This window comes from Saccopteryx leptura, chromosome 2, assembly GCF_036850995.1.
Source record: "Saccopteryx leptura isolate mSacLep1 chromosome 2, mSacLep1_pri_phased_curated, whole genome shotgun sequence".
Classification (NCBI taxonomy): domain Eukaryota; kingdom Metazoa; phylum Chordata; class Mammalia; order Chiroptera; family Emballonuridae; genus Saccopteryx; species Saccopteryx leptura.
Window position 1 is genome coordinate 169,934,353 of NC_089504.1, and position 16,213 is coordinate 169,950,565.

A 16,213-nucleotide genomic window follows, 5' to 3' on the forward strand; every position below is an offset into this window, starting at 1 on the left:
AAAAATAAAATAAATAAATAAATAAATAAATAAATAAATAAATAAATAAATAAATAAAAATAAAAATAATGTGCTCATAACTGCTATTTTTTGGTTCAAAAATTTTAGACATTATTACTGACTTCCTGTTATGGCAATTGAAGTGTTGACTCTTCCTCACTCCTCCTCCATTGTGGGTGGATTGCAGAGCGCATTCCTAGCAGCTGTGGCTGATGAGATACTGTGAGAATACTCCAGCTCCCATAAGCCTCCTGGGCACACCCAGGAAGGGAGCTTGCCCGCTATAAGGAAGTGGCTCAGTGGCAACCACACAGCTCCCTGATAATTTCAGCCATTGGTTTTGAGGAACATGCTGTAACATGCTATAGGCTGAACCTGTGTATATAAGCTGGCTTACTTCCTGAATAAAGTGGATCTGTGTCACTGACCTGGTCCCCGGAGTCGGGTCTTTGCGTCTCCGTCATCCTCACCCCTGGCAGGAATTGTCCACACTCCATCTATCCTCTAAATATAGTTATACTACAAAATTTGGGGTAATTCAATTCCTAGGGTTTATATTGTGCTTATGATAATATAATATATTATGAGGTGTAAACATTTATTGCTGAGTCAGGTTGTTGTTTCTGATTGTTTCTTTTTTTGTTGTTGTGTTTTTCTACTAGAGTTACTAATTTTTTTTTAATTTGCTTAGTTTTCTATGTACCTGTCATTAATTTTTTTCAACTACTTTATCACACCAAGATTCTTTTCAAATACAGTTTCAGACATTCTATTAGTTTAAGATTTTCCTGGAGAACTGACACCTTCCATTAGTCTCCTCTAGCCTAGAACAGTTGCTCCGTAAATTTGCTGCGCGAGTGCCCTGGCAGGTTGGCTCAGCGGTAGAATGTTTGCCGGCATATGTGGAAGTCCCGGGTTTGATTTTCAGTCAAGGCACACCGGAGAAGTGACCATCTGCCTCTCTACCTTTCCCCTTCCTCCTTCTCTCTCTCTTTTCTGCAGCCATGGCTTAAGTGATTCAAGCAAAATAGGCCCCTGGTGCTGAGGATGGCTCTATGGCCTCGCCTCAGGTGCTAAAACAGCTTGGAGCAGTGGCCCCTGGTAGGCAGAGCATCTCCCAGGAGAGGGCTTGCGGCGTGGATCCTGGTTCAGGAGCGTTCAGGAGTCTGTCTCTCTACGTCCCCGCCACTAACTTTTTAAAAATTTTTATTAATTTTAATTTATTGTGTTAACATGGATTCAAGTTTCCCACTCACTATAACTTCCTCACCCCCACCCCCATGTACCCCATTATACTTCCTTTGCCTCCTCCCCCTAACTTCCTCCCCCCTTCCCTCTGGGATTTGCTATCTTGTGGTCTGTATTTCTGTGTAATGTATATATAGTTTCACTAATCCCTTCACCTTCACTGATCCCATCCCCTCATCCCTCTTCCCTCTGACAGCTGTCCCTCTGCTCCCTGTGACCCCGCCTCTTCCTCCATTCCATTCCTCAGTTCACTTTGTTCATTAGATTCCACGTATAAGTGAGATCTATGATATTTGTCTTTCTGTGCCTAGCTTATTTCACTTAGCATAATAATCTCCAGGCCCATCCAAGCCATCGCAAAAGGTAAGATTTCCTTTTTTTTTCACAGCCCCATAGTATTCCATTGTGTATATGTACCTCAGCTTTTTAAACCACTCGTCTACTGATGGACACTTGGGCTGTTTCCAGATCTTAACTATTGTAAACAATGCTGCAATAAACATGGGGGTGCATTTCTTCTTTTGAATCAGTGATTCTTAGGATATATTCCCAAAAGTGGGATAGCTGGGTCAAAAGGCAGTTCCATTTTTAATTTTTTGAGGAAACTCCATACTGTTTTCCACAGTGGCTGCACCAGTCTGCATTCCCACCAGCAGTGCAGGAGGGTTCCCTTTTCTCCACACCCTCACCAGCACTTCTTCTGTGTTGATTTGTTAATGAGCTCCATTCTGACTAGTGTGAAGTGGTATCTCATTGTGGTTTTAATTTGTATTTCTCTATTGATTAGTAATGTTGAGCATTTTTTTATATGACTGTTGGCCATCTGTACGTCTTCTTTGGAGAAGTGTCTATACAGTTCTTTGGCCCATTTTTAGTCGGGTTGTTTACCTTTCTGGTGTTGAGTTTTAGAAGTTCTTTATAAATTTTGGTTATTAACCCCTTATCAGCTGTATTGACAAATACGTTCTCCCATTGTGTGGGTTGTCTCTTTATTTTGATCATGGTGTCTTTTGCTGTGTAAAAGCTTTTTAGTTTGATAGCATCCCATTTGTTTATTTTGTCTTTTATTTCACTTGCCCATGGAGATAAATCAGCAAAAATATTGCTACAAGAGATATTGGAGAGTTTACTGCCTATGTTTTCTTCCAAGATGTTTATGGTTTCGTGACTTACATTTTAGTCTTTTATCCATTTTGAGTTTATTTTTGTGAATGGTGTAAGTTGGTGGTCTAGTTTCATTTTTTTTGCATGTCCCTGTCCAATTTTTCCAAAACCATTTATTAAAGAGATTGTCTTTACTCCACTGTCTGCTCTTACCTCTTTGTCAAATATCAATTGACCATAAAGGTGTGGGTTTATTTCTGGGTTCTCTCTTCTGTATCATTGATCTATATGCCTGCTCTTATGCCAGTACCAAGCTGTTTTGATTACTATGGCCTTGTAGTATAACTTGATATGAGGAAGTGTGATACCTCTCATTTTATTCTTCACTTTCAAGATTGCTGAGGCTATTCAGCTTATTTTTTGGGTTCATATAAATTTTTATAATGTTTTTTCTATATCTTTGAAGTACAGCTAGTGCTCAACTTATGACCACGATTGGTTCCGATAGACCAGTCGTAACACAATTTGGTTATAAGTTGAGTAGGCTATATGTACAGTACTGTGAAATGATGTTATAAAAATCTTTAAGTCATATTTTATCATAATTTTCTTTCATTATTGTTATATATCATAATTTTCTTTCTTCATTTTATGCCATTTGTATCATCTCTACACCATTTTGTTTCTTTTCTTCTTGGCAGGCTGAGGCATAGACAAAGACAATTTCCTCTTGGTAGACATCTTGGGAGGGGTTTGATGAAAAATATCCAATCACAAAACACAAATTGCTGTGCCAAGTCTGGGATAACAGTTGAAATGGTGCACGTGGAGATGGTAGTGCTGCCAGAAGCTGGTCCACACTGTCGTATGCCCAGCTGGCAACACTTGTGCTGCCAGACGCAGAGCAGTCATGGCTAGCGATTGTGGTCGTAAAGTCGAATGGTCGTAAGTTGCATAGGTCATAAGTCAATCAATACCTGTATGCCTCGGTATTTTCATAGGAATTGAATTGAATTTATGAATTGCTTTGTGTAATATAGACATTTTAATGTTTATTCTTCCTATCCATGCACATGGTATATGCTTCCACTTGTTTGTATCTTCCTTGATTTTTTTTTTCAATGTCTTATTATTTCTGAGTACAAATCTTTTACCTCCTTGGTTAAATTTACTCCTCGGTATTTTATTATTATTATTATTTTGCAATAGTGAAGGGGATTGTTTCCTTAATTTCTCTTTCAGACAGTTCATTGTTGGTGTATAAAAAAGCCACTGATTTCTGAATATTAATTTTATATTCTGTCATCTTGCCAAATTTGTTTATCAGGTCCAGTAGTTTTTTGACTGAGACTTTAGGGTTTTCTATGTACAGTATCATATCATCAGCAAATAAGGATAGTTTTACTTCTTCTTTTCCAATTTGGATGCCTTTTATTTCTTCTTCTTGTCTGATTGCTGTGGCTAGGACTTCCAGGACTATGTTGAATAAGAGTGGTGAAAGGGGGCACCCCTGCCTTATTTCTGATCTTAAGGGGATTGCTTTTAAATTTTAGCCCTTGAGTATGACTGCTGTGGACCAGCGCAGCTCCTAATTCTGGGTTTTGAGAGAGAATGGTGCAGAATTAAGAAAATAGACTTATTAAGAAAAAAGGATGGGATTGGGAGGCCTCTTCAATGCTGATGGCAATATCCGAGTGCTCCATAGCCCCAGTTTGCTTTATTATATAGCCATATGCAAATCAAGGAAGTCCTTGATACAAAGTTACACATCTGAAGCTAAAATAGGAACTCTCTAAGGCATAAACAGGAATCCCCCCACCATGCATAAGTGAAATCAACCAACATCTGAACAAACAAAGAGTAAGAGGAAGGGCAGGTAGATTGCTTCTAGCAACTTAAGGAAGCAAGTGAAGTGGGTGCAAATACTCAGCATCAAAGCCAATATGGAGGTGGTGGGGGGAGAGCTTAGCCTTTTGCTAAGCCTTGAATCTACAATGGCTTTTTGCCATTTAAGGTCCACAACATATGACGTTGACTGTGGGTTTGTCACAGATGAACTTTATTATGGTGAGGTATGTTTCCTGTATTCCCACTTTGCTGAGAGTTTTGGTCATAAATGAATGCTGGATTTTACAAATGCTTTTTCTGCATCTATTGATATAAATGTGTGATTTTTATCCTTCCTTTTGTTTATGTGATGAGTCACATTGATTGATTTGCGAATATTGTATCAGCCTTGTCTCCCTGTAATAAAACTCACTTGATTATTATATATGACTTTTTTAATGTATTGCTAGATCTGGTTTGCTAGCATTTTGTTGAGAATTTTAGCATCTATGTTCATCAGGGATATTGGTTTATAGTTTTCTTTCTTTGTAGTGTCTTTACCTGGTTTTGGAATGAGGATAATGCTTGCCTCATAAAAGGAGCTTGGGAGTCATCCCTCCTCTTGAATTTTTTGAAATAGCTTGAGAAGAATAGGGGTTAGTTCTTCTTCGAATATTTGGTAAAATTTGCCTGGGAAGCCATCCAATCTGGGGCTTTTGTTTGTTGGGAGTCTTTTTTGATAACTGTTCCAATTTCATTTGTTGTAATTGGTCTATTTACATTTTCTGATTCTTTCAGATTGAGTTTTGGAAGATTGTATGTATATTTCTAGAAATTTATCCATTTCACCTAGGTTGTCAATTTTTTTGGCATATAAATCTTCATAGTATTTTCTTACAATCTTGTATTTCTGTGGTGTCAGTTGTTACTTCTCCATTTTCATTTCTAATTTTATTTATTTGAGTCCTCTCTCTCTCTCTCTCTCTTTTTTTTTTTTTTTTTGATGAGTCTGGTTAAAGGTTCGTCAATCTTGTTTACCTTTTCAAAGAACCAGCTCTTGGTTTCATTGATCTTTTGTATTGTTTTTTTAGCCTCTATGTCATTTATTTCTGCTCTGATCTATATTATTTCCTTTTTTCTACTTCTTCTGGGCTTCATTTGTTCTTTTTCTAGTTCTTTTAGATGCAGGGTTAAGGTTTTTATTTGAGCTTTTTCTTGCTTCTAAGGTATGCCTGTAATGCTATAAACTTCCTTCTCAGGACTGCTTTTGCTGTGTCTCATAAATTTTGAGTTGTTTTATGTTCATTTTCATTTGTTAACCTATTTGTTATTTAATAATATGCTATTTACCCTCCAAGTGTTGGAATGTTTTTCCAGTTTTTCTATTGAAGTTGATTTCTAGTTTTATGCCATTGTGATTTGAGAAGATGCATGATATGATTTCAATCTTCTTAAATGTATTGAGACTTGTTTTGTGTTCTAACATGTGGTCTATCCTAGAGAATGTACCATGACCACTTGAAAAGAATGTATATCCTGCTGCATTGGAGTGAAATGTTCTGAAGATATCTATTAAATCCAGCTGATCTAGTGTGTCATGTAAGGCTGCTTTTTCTCTGTTAATTTTCTGTCTGGAGGATCTATCCATTGATATAAGTGGAGCAGTAAAATTCCCTACTATTATAGTATTGCTGTTGATCTTGCCCTTTATGTTCATCAAAATCTGCTTTATATATTTAGATGCTCCTATATTAGGCACATAGATATTTATAATGGTTATATCCTCCTGTTGGACTGCTCCCTTTATCACTATGTAGTGACCTTCTTTATCCTTTACTATAGCTTTTGTTTTAAAGTCTAATTTGTCAGATATAACTATGCTACATCAGCTTTTCTTTCATTTCTGTTTGCATGGAATACTTTTTTCCATCCCTTCACTTTTAGTCTATGTGTATCTTTTGTTCTGAAGTGGGTCTCTTATAGACAGCATATGTATGGGTCCTGTTTTTTTATCCATGTAGCTACCCATATTTTTTACCATTGCAAAAGGTAAGATTTCCTTTTTTTTCACAGCCCCATAGTATTCCATTGTATATATGTACCTCAGCTTTTTAAACCACTCATCTACTGATGGACACTTGGGCTGTTTCCTGATCTTGGCTATTATAAACAATGCTGCAATAAACATGGGGATGCATTTCTTCTTTTGAATCAGTGATTTGGTGTTCTTAGGATATATTCCCAAAAGTGGGATAGCTGGGTCAAAAGGCAGTTCCATTTTTAATTTTTTGAGGAAACTCCATACTGTTTTCCACAGTGGCTGCACCAGTCTGCATTCCCACCAGGAGCGCAGGAGGGTTCTTTTCTCCACATTTATCTAGAGACTTATGTCCTTCAATTTTGGAAAGTGTTCCTGTATACCCTTTTCTTATTTTTCTCCCATTTCTTTTCTCTATTCTCTTCTGGGACTTTTGTGAGTTGGTTTGATTCTCCAGTTTTCTCTTTCAGTATCTTTCTTTATGTATTTTTATGTTTATTTGAAGTATTTTTTACTTTTTAATTCAAGTCTTACATTGAATTCTTAACTTCAGCTCTCGTGTTTTTAATTTCCAAGCTTTCTTTCTTCTTCTCACTGATTCTTTTGTAAAAATAGCATTCTGTTCTTATTTTACAGGTGCAGTCATTCTCTTACAAATTTTAGGATATTTATAATCTTATTAATTTTAAGTGTTTTCATCTGTTCTTTGCTTCATCTCTATTTTCTCTGAGGGTCTTAATGGTCTAAAGAAAATCTAGGTTTTTGTTCAAATTTACAAGGAAATGAAAGCAGATTACTACGAAGCTAATAAAACTTAAGTCTCATTTTTGTGGGCTCTTTTTTTCTTAATGTGGGTTTACCCAAAATATTAAGCTTTAGGGTTCACAAAATCTACAAGAGAGGTACTCAAAGCTGAGGGAAACTACATACAGAGATGGACTTGTTAGCTGGTGTTTGATTTAGGTGGTGAGATCTCTTTTTGGGGGGAAATCCCCAAATGCTAGTACAGGGGTCCCCAAACTTTTTACACAGGTGATCAGTTCACTGTCCCTCAAACTGCTGGAGGGCCGGACTATAAAAAAATACTATGAACAAATCCTTATGCACACTGCACATATCTTATTTTAAAGTAAAAAAAACAAAATGGGAACAAATACAATATTTAAAATAAAGAACAAGTAAATTTAAATCAACAAACTGACCAGTATTTCAATGGGAACTATGCTCCTCTCACTGACCACCAATGAAAGAGGTGCCCCTTCCGGAAGTGCAGCCGCGTCTGGATAAATGGCCTCAGGGGGCCGCATGTGGCCCATGGGCCATAGTTTGGGGACCCCTGTGCTAGTATTTATAGATCAGTTTTTTCATAAAGGTAAACATTTGGCTGTTGGCATGCTGAGCACATGACTGGGGTGATGGAGGGTCTTCAGCTTGCTGTGCATACTCTCCCTGAACCCCTCTTTTTTTCTGGTCCAGAATCTCACTACACCCTTCTTCTATTCTTAGTGTACCAGACTCCATATTGCAGATGAACATTAAGGTCACGGAAAAATGTTTGAAATGCCAGCATTCTTAAAAGATATAATTGAGCTTGCAATCAAAATTGTCCTTTCAGCATGTGCAAATTACCATGCACCTTTGTGTAAAGAAATGCCAAAGACCTCTCAAGACACCCTCCTAAATCTTTTAACTCCATCTGCTTCTATCCTTCCCCACAGCCACTGCCTTCATTCAGGCTACCACTGTCTTTCCCTGAGATGACTTCTAGTCCAACTCCCTTTTTTGGTTTTGTCTGTTCTACTCCACTGTCCAGACTATGGCCATAGTGAATTTCCAAGTGTCTAATTGATATCACCTTCTAGTTGAAAACCCTTCAATGACTTCCCATTGTCCTCAAGGTTCTGTACAATCTGGTTGTTGCCTACTGTCCAGCATTTCTCTCTGCCAGTCCCCACACTACGAGACTCACTGCCTTCCATCCTCCAAACTCAGCAAGCCCCTGCAGCCTCATGCCTTAGCACACACTACTCCTCCCTGTGGACTGCCTCTTCCTCCTTTCTTTTAGCCCATGTCTGTCCATCATTTAAGTCTAAATGTATGCTCCATTTCTTTCCCAGGAATCTTCTCTCATCCCCCAGTTCAAATGGATGGCTCTCTGATATTTTTTATAAAATCATTTATCATATAATATTGTAATTATCTTTGTTGTATCTGTTTCTCTAATACTTTAAGCTTTGGAAGATCAGGGACCATGTCTTATCTGAGTATCCTCATTATTGAATTAGGATGAATGAGTGAGAAGCACTAAAAGGTGCTTGTTTTCTAATAAAATCCAGGTATGGAGATGATTTAGAACAGTAGATAAAAGCAACAGAACTGGTTTTCACTTGGATGTGGATTATGTGCAAAGGGTCCTAGTGATTTTGAATAGTCCTTGCTGTAGATTTTCTTTTGAATTGTACCTTTCAACAGATGCCATCCCTAATCTTTATTTTTTATTTATTTATTCATTTTAGAAAGGAGAGAGAGAGAGAGAGAGAGGGAGAGAGAGAGAGAGAGAGGAAGAAGGGGGAGAGGAGCAGGAAGCATCAACTCCCATATGTGCTTTGACCAGGCAAGCCCAGGGTTTCGAACCGGCAACCTCAGAATTTCCAGGTCGACGCTTTATCCACTGTGCCACCACAGGTCAGGCACCATCCCTAATCTTCAAGGAGCCAGTTTCTCTTTTTGGGCTGTAAGTGCTGTATGTGTCACCTTTATCAAGTGGGAAAGAAACAAGGGTACCTGAGCTCCTGAGGAGCAGAGAGGGTCCAGGCCACCTTAGGGCAGTTAACTTTGCTCCAGGTTGTCTTTTCCATCCACACGTTAGTACCACTGTTGGGACTTCAGGTGGTGGTTGGAGCCCTTTGTATCAGGAACTTTTCTCCTTAATAATTCCAAAGGAACTCATTAACATAAAATTTAATAAAGACACTGAAAGCATCAGTTGAAAAGAACTAAGAACTAAGAGTTATTTTAAGCATATTATTACATAGGCAGCCACTAGTATGAGCTTCAGATTAATTGCTAACCTATAGCAATTCTGTCCTAGTTTTTCTTTTGTTTACTTATTAATTTAGTAAATATTAAATGATGTCTATTACTGTGATAAAGACTAAGGATTAATTAAAAATAGACTTAATCTTTAAAGGAACTTGAGAGTAAGTCTGGATGCCAATTATTGTCTTTTTTGGGTCTTCATCTCCAATTGCTCTGCTTTTATGTTGATCCATCCAGGTCCACATGGACCAAACCCCTCCAGACCCTCAGAGCCTGGTTCCTCAATTACCTCTTCTTCTTCACCCTCAGCTACTTCTCCCACCCTGCACTCCTGCCATCCAGAACACATTTCATGAGCACACTATGCACCTTTTGCTCCAGGTCTGGTCCTTTGTGAAAGCATGCCCTTTGCCTTTTAACTCCCGTCTTCCTTTCCTTCCCCTAACAGAGTTTATTACACTCTTTCTGGGCTTCTATAGCACCTTATGCAAAGCTCTGAGTCAATGATTCTTAAGCATTTGAGAAGCTTCTTCATAATATGAGAGCCTGAGTCCCACTTCTAGAGATTCTCAATATCTGGGATGAGGTTCGGCAGGTATAATTTGGAAAAACCATCCCAGGTAATTCTGCTGTATTATCTCCTTGTGATAATTATTGTTCCAAGTGTTATGCTTGCAAGACATCAGATTCAATATGTGTTTATTCTGTATCTATTTTTCTAATAATACCTGTTTGAAGGTGTCTTAATGTAGAACAATGGCTTAATTATCTTTAATCGTGGCACAGAATACATATAGGAGCTGAACACATTTGCTTTTGAGTAGTAGCATTAAGAATTTCAACAGAAATTTGTTTTTTCTTCTATAAACCTATAAATATTTTTTTTAAAAGTTATAGATGGTGCTTACTAGGAAAAATACCAGATAATTTTCCAAAATAATTTATGAGATCTCTGATTTCGAGTCCCAGATTTTCCTCCTCTGTATAACCTTGTCTTGTCCTGGGACAGTGAATTGGTTCATTATGAGGCACTGACTGCCCACGTCCTATCTTCCCTAGTCATCTAAATTAAAAGCGTGCTGATGTAAACGAGGTCATTTTTAAAAAAATCAATAACAAAACGCTCCTGGTGCCAGTGGATGACAGCAGATATTTTTTGATATATAATATGCTTTTGAATATATTTTAGAAAGAGCTATTAAAAAATAATTGGGAATACAAATTGAGTTTAGTTTCAACAGTAATTGACACTATCTGGATACTGCTTGTGACATCCATGGTTTTAAAATTTTTTCCCTGAATAAAGTTGGGTTTCTGCCATATGCTTTTGAACCAACAGTGTAGAGCAGAACTAAGGGTGAACTCGTCTAGGTGGGTGGCTTTTGCATGGCAGTCTGGTATTGTGCTTGTGTAACCTGGTGTTCCGTCAGTGCTTAATAAATAATAGTTATAGATTTAATGACTAATTGTTAGGGTTATTTCAAAGAAATAGTAGTGCTATTGTCCACTAATGACCACGATATCATTTAACCCTCCACTAGTAAGAGATAAGCTCTGCATGGTTCTTTCCAGGTAAAGGGGGTAAAAGTGCCCCTCTAGGGTTACCAGATGCAGCAAACAGAAACACAGGTGCCCAGTTAAATCTGAACTATAAATAGTAGATAAATATTGAGCACTTAAACAGTCTTCAATAAAAATTATTCATTGTTTATCTGAAATTCATATTTAATAGGGGTCCTATGTTTTATATGGCACCACAGCCTTATCTCAAAACCTCTCTCCTTGCTTCCGACCCCTGCCCCAGGGACAAGGCAGGCCTGCTGGTGCGAGGAGTGCCTTCTCTGTCCCTGGAGCCTGACAAAGAACTCTCTCAACCACCGTAAAGCATATTCACTAGAAATTACTCTAGTGCCTGATAAAGCAGAAAATTATTTCCCAGTTGAAATGGACCATACCACTAAATATAATATTTAGGAGAGTGAGGTTTGGCACGATGAATTGAAAGCTACTGCCCAAAGCAGAATGGAATGAAAATATGGCTCTATTTAGAAGTAGCCAAATAGGAGTAATCATTGCCTTTTCTTTTTACCCCCATCCCAGTTCAGAAGATTAAGCAAAGTTCTCAGGTGTTTCTGGAATGGAAAAAGTTACTTCCCCAACCCGCAGACACTGAATATCGACACAATTACCAATCCTGAGTTTCAGGATTTTAGTTTCAAATATGGATGCTACTCAAGCTTACCAATTACTTCTCAGGGTGTAGGTAAGTACAGCTGTAGCTTTTAAAACAACTGCATAGATCTATCCTGTTGTTCCAAGTTTCTTCTTGATCTTACTAGAAGTTGCAGAGAATGCCAGCAATCACTGCATGGAATTAAAACTATGCTTCCATGGTATCTAGCCTCAGACTCAGGGAATAAGTAAATCTCAAAGAGAACCGAATGCTATTCCAAAGAATGAGTACATTCTCAACCTCAGAGGGTCAGGGGATGGGATTGAGGGACATCTCTATCCATTAAAATTTGAAAGGAAGGATTCAGTAGCCATAAATCCTCAGGGAAAGAGATTAGGTAGGAATCAAATTAGTTTTGTCAATTATTCACTGAAAGTTTATGTACAGGGCATCCCTTCAAGCACCTTCAGATTTGAGAGGGGAAGTTTGTGGGTGACCAGATTTTCTATTGTTTTCAACAGGAAAGTTTTTAGAAGTTCCATGACCCAGCCACCTCCAACATGCTAGTTGAGAGGATTCTTGGGTGTCATTCTGAGATAGTGATTGATTCCTGGCATGGAATTGGGACCAAGTAGTACTTTACACAGAAATCACAGAACAGACTTTAGCATCAGGGGTTAGAAGGCAGCCGAGATGTTACTTGGTCTAGATTCGTACATTCTATGAGTCATCGCTACACTATCCTTGCCAAGGGGTGACATCATCCCTGCCCAAACTCTTTAGCCGAGTGCTCATCCCCAGGGAACTCCTCCATTCTTAGATATTTCAACTGTTTGAATGTTCTGAAGAGCTATAGTCTTCTACCTATTAGTTCTCTTCTTCCCACAGAGTATAGATCTATTGTTCTACAAAAACCTTAGTATATGCCTTCTAAGTCTCCTGCACTTAAACATTCCTAGACTCTATAAACATTCTTCTCAGGATGTTATGTCAAGTCCCCTCCCCAGCCTGGTTTCTCCATCTGGCCAATGGTCCATTTCAAGTATACATCTGGAACCAAAGCAGTAGTTATGGTGTCCTTAACCCTTCGAGTAGTGAGTTTTTTCATGCTCGCTGACCATCAGGAGTGAGATTTTTTTTCAAAAAATAAAATTAGTTACAGTTACAGTTAAAACTGTAACTCAAAATCATGCTTGTTTGATAACCAATTTATGGAAACAAGAACATACATTTGCCTTTTTTTAATGTTTCCTTACACATTTTTAAAATAAATCAATCATACTCTGGATGGTCAGGAGGCACGAGGACATATATAAATGTTTGAACCACTCAAAGGGTTAAGGTTTAAAAAGACTGGACAAGATGTGGACAGATTTTCACATCATCCTCACTGCTTTTTTTTTTTTAAATGAGTCTATGACTATCAGGACTTACATTAAATGATTAACATTCAGAATCAAATGTAAATGCTCTGTCCTTCATACCTCCATTGGTCTGAATGTGCAATGACTGCTGACTGTAAATGTCATTCTCCTTCCAAACTGCTCTTAAGGCACCTGGGGAGTTGTGTGTCTGTTCCAGTCTGCCAGGAGATGGCATGAGAGGGAACAAAACAGGTGGCAGATGCTACCATCCTAATATGTTGACCTGCAGAAGAGCCAATTCCAGGGAAAACTTTTCTGAAGACAGTGTTCAAACTCAATCTTCTGGCCGTATCTCAAACCCCTCCCACTCCCGCACCAACAGTGCTGAGTCCCAGTTGTGCTGCATGGTGGCATGAGTCCCTCACACAGTGCTCCCCCATTCCAGTACCATTAAGGGTGCTGAGTAGGCACCAGGCTGGCTCAGGGATGTCAGGGGTGTGCTTGACAAATAAGGGCAGGAGTTCCTTGCTAAGTGACAGCCTCTGTGTCTCTCCTTCTCGTGTGTCCCCTAGCCCCTTCCATCCACATGAAGAATCAGGACCACAGAAAGAAGTGGACTGTGTACCAGAGTGATTACGGGAAAGTCCAACTGGATTCTTAATGCTCTTGAATTCACTCACTCACGCTCAGGTAACACAGCAGCTGCAAAGTGTTTCCTACAAAGATGAGAGGATGTCTTAGGGTTACTTTTACATGAGTTTACAGGTCACACTGTATTTCCTTACACCAAATAGAAATTGTTCCAACTTCCAGCCATGGGAGTTAAATGTTCACAAAAAGAAAAATATTGCCTCAAAGAAATCCATGGTTTTTGTACGAACCTGAACCCACTGAAAATATTTTTTTCTTGAAGAAGCCCCAGTAACTATAAGCCCGCTGTTAAAAAGGATACTGAGCCTTCCATTCATTGCTGACCTCACTTGCCAGTGGTTGAGTTATTCCGGGGTGACTTTTCCTTATAGTTGATGGGTTCCTCTAGTGGCTGTTGGAACTGCCTCATAGTTAATGTCTTATTCTGTATAATTGTTATTTTCTGGTTTGGGAGCTACTTTTCTGTGACAGGCTTTTTTGAGGTACATGAATATCTTCATCATTTCCTCTAAGAGGGTAAGTGCCAATCCCAGAACCATGTTAGCTCACTTCACATAGCAATAACTTACCCCAGATTGGGGCCTGATGACAGGAATCTACTCAGGAACATCTTGGGGGAAACTTGTCAGTTTGAGCATGTAAAGAGTCAACTCAGAGAATCAGAGTTGGAAAAGAGGAGACTACACTCATCTGACAGCTGCCTCCCAGCACCCAATGCTAGTTTGTACCCTATCACTCCTCATTTTGGAGCACATGACCCAATGCAGATGTGTATATTTATATAGAGGATATGCATATACCACTAAACTAATGTCTGATGTACATCATGAGACAGACAAAATGTGGAAGGAGAAAGTAAGAAGCAAACATAAGAGAGGCTCTAGTATTTCTCCCTGCTCCCATGGACCGTCTTGCTCACCTGACCAGTGCTCTACACTGTGTGGGGGTCACTGCCGTGCTTTGTGCCCTGCAGTCAGGCTTGAGCTCAGAACTTCTACCAACTACTCAACAACCCTCCCACTGCTCTCTGTTTCCTCCTTCTCTTGGATCCCTAGTTTCTGTCTGTAGCCATGATCAGAGGCGCTTGCTCCTCTGAAATCCTTGCTGAAACCTTTTCATTCACGAATCTGCTGCCCCACACCAGACTGTGAGCCTGCTGGAGGCAATACTAGAAAGGGGACTTGCGTGCCTGCAGTTGTGTGCATGTGTGTAGCACTCCAACCCACTGGGAACTACCAGCGTCATGTGGAAAAAACCTACTCAAGACACAAACTGATGTCAAGAGGAAGAGGGGCAGGCCTGACAAGGGAGGCAAAGAGGGACCTCCTGAATTTCCTTCTCCCTCAGCTTTTTAAAAAAAATTTATTTATTGTGTTTAAATAGATTCTAGTGTCTCCCCAAAAGCATCCCCTTCCCCCATGTTCCCCCCCAACATGTCCCTTACCGCCTCCCAACAGCACCCTCCCCCTTTCCCTTCAGGTTTAATTCCATTCCTCAGTCCACATTGTTCCTTGGATTCCTCAAATGAGTGAGGTCATATGATATTTTTCTTTCTCTGCCTGGCTTATTTCACTCAACATAATAGTTTCCAGGTCCATCCATCTTGCTGCAAAAGGTAATATTTCCTTCTTCCTCATAGCCCATAATATTCCATTGTATCAGAAGCAGAACAGAGGTAACAGGATTACAGGGGAGGGAGGCCAGGTGATAAGGGGAAAGAATGACTAATGGCCATTTTGCTGACATGGTGAAAGGGCTAATTTGGGTCAGTACATTCTTTTTCTTTGGCTAATTAACAAGTACAAGGAAGGGGCAATTTAGAACCTCTAGGCTAATTTTCTTTTTTTTAAATAAATTTTTATTAATTTTATTGGGGTGACATCAATAAATCAGGGTACATATGTTCAAAGAAGACATATCCAGGTTATCTTGTCAATCAATTATGTTGCATACCCATCACCCAAAGTCAGATTGTCCTCCGTCACCTCTATCTAGATTTCTTTGTGCCCCTCCCCCTCTCCCTTCACCCCCCCCCCCCCCCCCCCCCGCACCACACTCTTGTCCATGTCTCTCTAGGCTAATTTTCTAAAGCCCGTTCACATGCATTCGTTTGTGTCTGCACAAAGGTCACTTACTCATACAGCTTCTTGGTGTTTGCATCCAAGAGACATTCACTCAGGGTTTTTAACTAAAGTTCCCCAATCCAAGTCATAGAGGGTTCAAGGTTACACGGATGATTCCCTACACATGTGTGTGGGTATTTTGGGGGAAAGGGGTATTTTCCACTTTTACAGACTGAAGGCTGATGCCCCAAAGGCCCCTGAGAGAGTTTGAGTGTTGGGTGTCGAGGAGGTACGAGCAGCAGGCATCCTACCTCTCTCTAAGGCAGAAGCAGAAGCCTGTATTTCCCACTGAGAGCTTCATTACTGTTAACAGCTGCCTCTGGGCCACTCTGACAGCTCAGAGGGATATCGGGGGCTCCTTGAAAAGGCCCACTACTCAGACCTTCCCAGGAAGCAGAGCAGAAGCATGCAGTGGCTTGTGCCTGCTCCTCGAGCCTTTCTCCAGCTTTGGTTCAGATGTAGAAAACCATCCTCTGCATTCTGTCAGGGCTCTTTTCTCCAATAGGGCCGCATCTGCATGGCCCTATAATTTTTATTTATTTATTTTTTTTACAGGAACAGAGAGAGAGTCAGATAGAGGGATAGATAGGGACAGACAAACAGGAACGGAGATGAGAAGCATCAATCATCAGTTTTTCGTTGCAAC

The 16,213-nt window shown here is 39.6% G+C and overlaps 1 protein-coding gene across 1 annotated transcript in view; it reads left to right on the plus strand.

Annotated features, from left to right (window-relative positions):
* TEX26 (testis expressed 26) overlaps positions 1 to 13,534 on the plus strand; it is a 31,532-nt gene extending 17,998 nt beyond the window's left edge. The window contains 4 exon segments of the mRNA XM_066363453.1: positions 11,357 to 11,447; positions 11,449 to 11,519; positions 13,366 to 13,437; positions 13,440 to 13,534. Coding sequence (XP_066219550.1) covers positions 11,357 to 11,447; positions 11,449 to 11,519; positions 13,366 to 13,437; positions 13,440 to 13,534 — 329 coding nt within the window.
* The last annotated feature ends 2,679 nt before the right edge of the window (positions 13,535 to 16,213 follow it).